Raw genomic sequence first — 1,708 nt, 5'->3', positions numbered from 1 at the left:
TGTTACGACTGAATCGACTTTTCAATTCTCTATCCAACGATGCCGAAACGAATTCTGTGGCTCGAATGGTTCTTGAGAAACTTCGAAAAAAGCAGGGTCATTTCAAGTGGATTTTGCAACTAAAAAAAAACCACGCAAATCTAAAATTTCCTGAATTCAAGCCTTTTTTGAGAAAACTGCCAACATTTTCCCATCCATGGTTCACTTTCTAAAAAGGCCAGAGTTTTGATTGCTCATTTTGCTTCCGAGAAACATGCAATTTTTCATAATTTCAATTTTAATTTCATAGATAACAGAAGACTGTATTTTTTCTACATAACCCCCCCTGACATTCTCTCCAGGCAATAATAAAGATGTGGATGGTTTGCTGAAATAATTTCGGTTATTAGGTGGCTTTAGCCGACTCGATGCGGAGCAGCGGAAGCAAAAAGAAGAATGCAGTCCTGCAGCGCACCTCGGTCCAAAGCAACTCTTCAAGGCCGATCTTCAACCATACCTTCAAGTTCCCGAAACTACCTGCAAGCAGCCGCAAAAGAATTAACATCGAGGTGTGGCATCGAGATCGGACCACTATGTGAGTACATGTATGATATCGGCATTTTCCTCCCAAAGTGAACAGAGAAAGTCCCAGAAATCCGTTATTAATCCACACGGAGAAATCCATTAATTAGGCTCCCTGTCGTGTTCCGCAATAATAAATAACCTGGAACATGGAAAGTGGAAACTTTGGCAACGCGGCGTTATGGTTGCGCATTTCCAGATCGATTGGAGAAAGTTCGTGGATCTGCGGGAAATTCTTCCTTCGGATGTCGTGCAGCGAAACTGCCCCGAAACACTCTGCTGGCCGATTAAGAACAATTCAATTTCCTGGATGGCAAATGGGCCAAAATTAGGCTGGAGCCATCCCGAACTCAACAGGCAATTAAAAAGCTGCAGATGGGTTTTTTCGGTTAATCCCCCAGTCTGGGCCCTATTAGGGGTGGTGCAGAACTGATCGGTTTTCTCCAGATCGGCCACTTTAGCGCAAATCGGCAACGTCGGCAGAATTTCCCGATCCAGGCCCATTGGAAAGCGGACCTTTCGTCTCGTAAAAGCTCCGGCTCGTGCATTTTTCCTCCCGGTAGTCGCGATTTTCCTGCGTATTTTAAGTGCCGCGGTTTCGTGCTTTTGTTACCTTTTGCCCGTTTGTGAACAGCAGGAGGCTGGAAAATCATCCCTTTCTATTGCGCTAAACAGAGGCTTGATTTTCCGCATTCATCCAGCACCGACATGTTGCGTTGCAGTAGCGGCATGTGGTGATAAAAAGCCGCTTTTCTTTGGAAGTAAGTAGGAAAAGTGCCTGGTTTTTCTACGGTTTAGCAGCCAAGGTGTCAATGTGGCGCTTTGGATTATTTTTATTATTATTTTTTAGCGCAGTGGTGCAGTTAAGGCATGAAAGTTTAATGTAATTTATGTGGGCACTTTCAGCTCACTGTGGTTTATTGATGGTAGCTCAATATATCGATGTGCGCCCTATTTTCGCTTGTTGGCCTTCATTTCCTCAATAATTGCAAGTTTTTCCAAAATATTCCATGTAAATTGGGCCGCACGGGAACAAGCGCCGTCAAAGAGAAAACGGGTATGGGAGCAGAAAATCTTGCTGGAAAAATTTGGATTTTTTTCCTTAGTTTAGGGAGATTTTCATGTAAATTTGTGCTGTGCCTCTGCT

At 43.7% G+C, this 1,708-nt stretch overlaps 1 protein-coding gene across 1 annotated transcript in view; it reads left to right on the top strand.

The window, feature by feature from the left end:
* Positions 1–1,708, top strand: part of LOC125505183 — a gene marked incomplete in the record, with an annotated part of 26,536 nt that overhangs the window by 15,267 nt on the left and 9,561 nt on the right. Inside the window, 1 exon segment of the mRNA XM_048668472.1 lies at positions 390–574. Coding sequence (XP_048524429.1) covers positions 390–574 — 185 coding nt within the window.

The sequence above is a fragment of the Dendroctonus ponderosae genome, unplaced genomic scaffold, assembly GCF_020466585.1.
Source record: "Dendroctonus ponderosae isolate FM_Combo_2020 unplaced genomic scaffold, Dpon_F_20191213v2 Dpon_F_20191213_7, whole genome shotgun sequence".
NCBI classification, from domain to species: domain Eukaryota; kingdom Metazoa; phylum Arthropoda; class Insecta; order Coleoptera; family Curculionidae; genus Dendroctonus; species Dendroctonus ponderosae.
The sequence above is the reverse complement of the archived record's forward strand: the minus strand, read 5'-3'. Positions and strand labels throughout refer to the sequence as shown.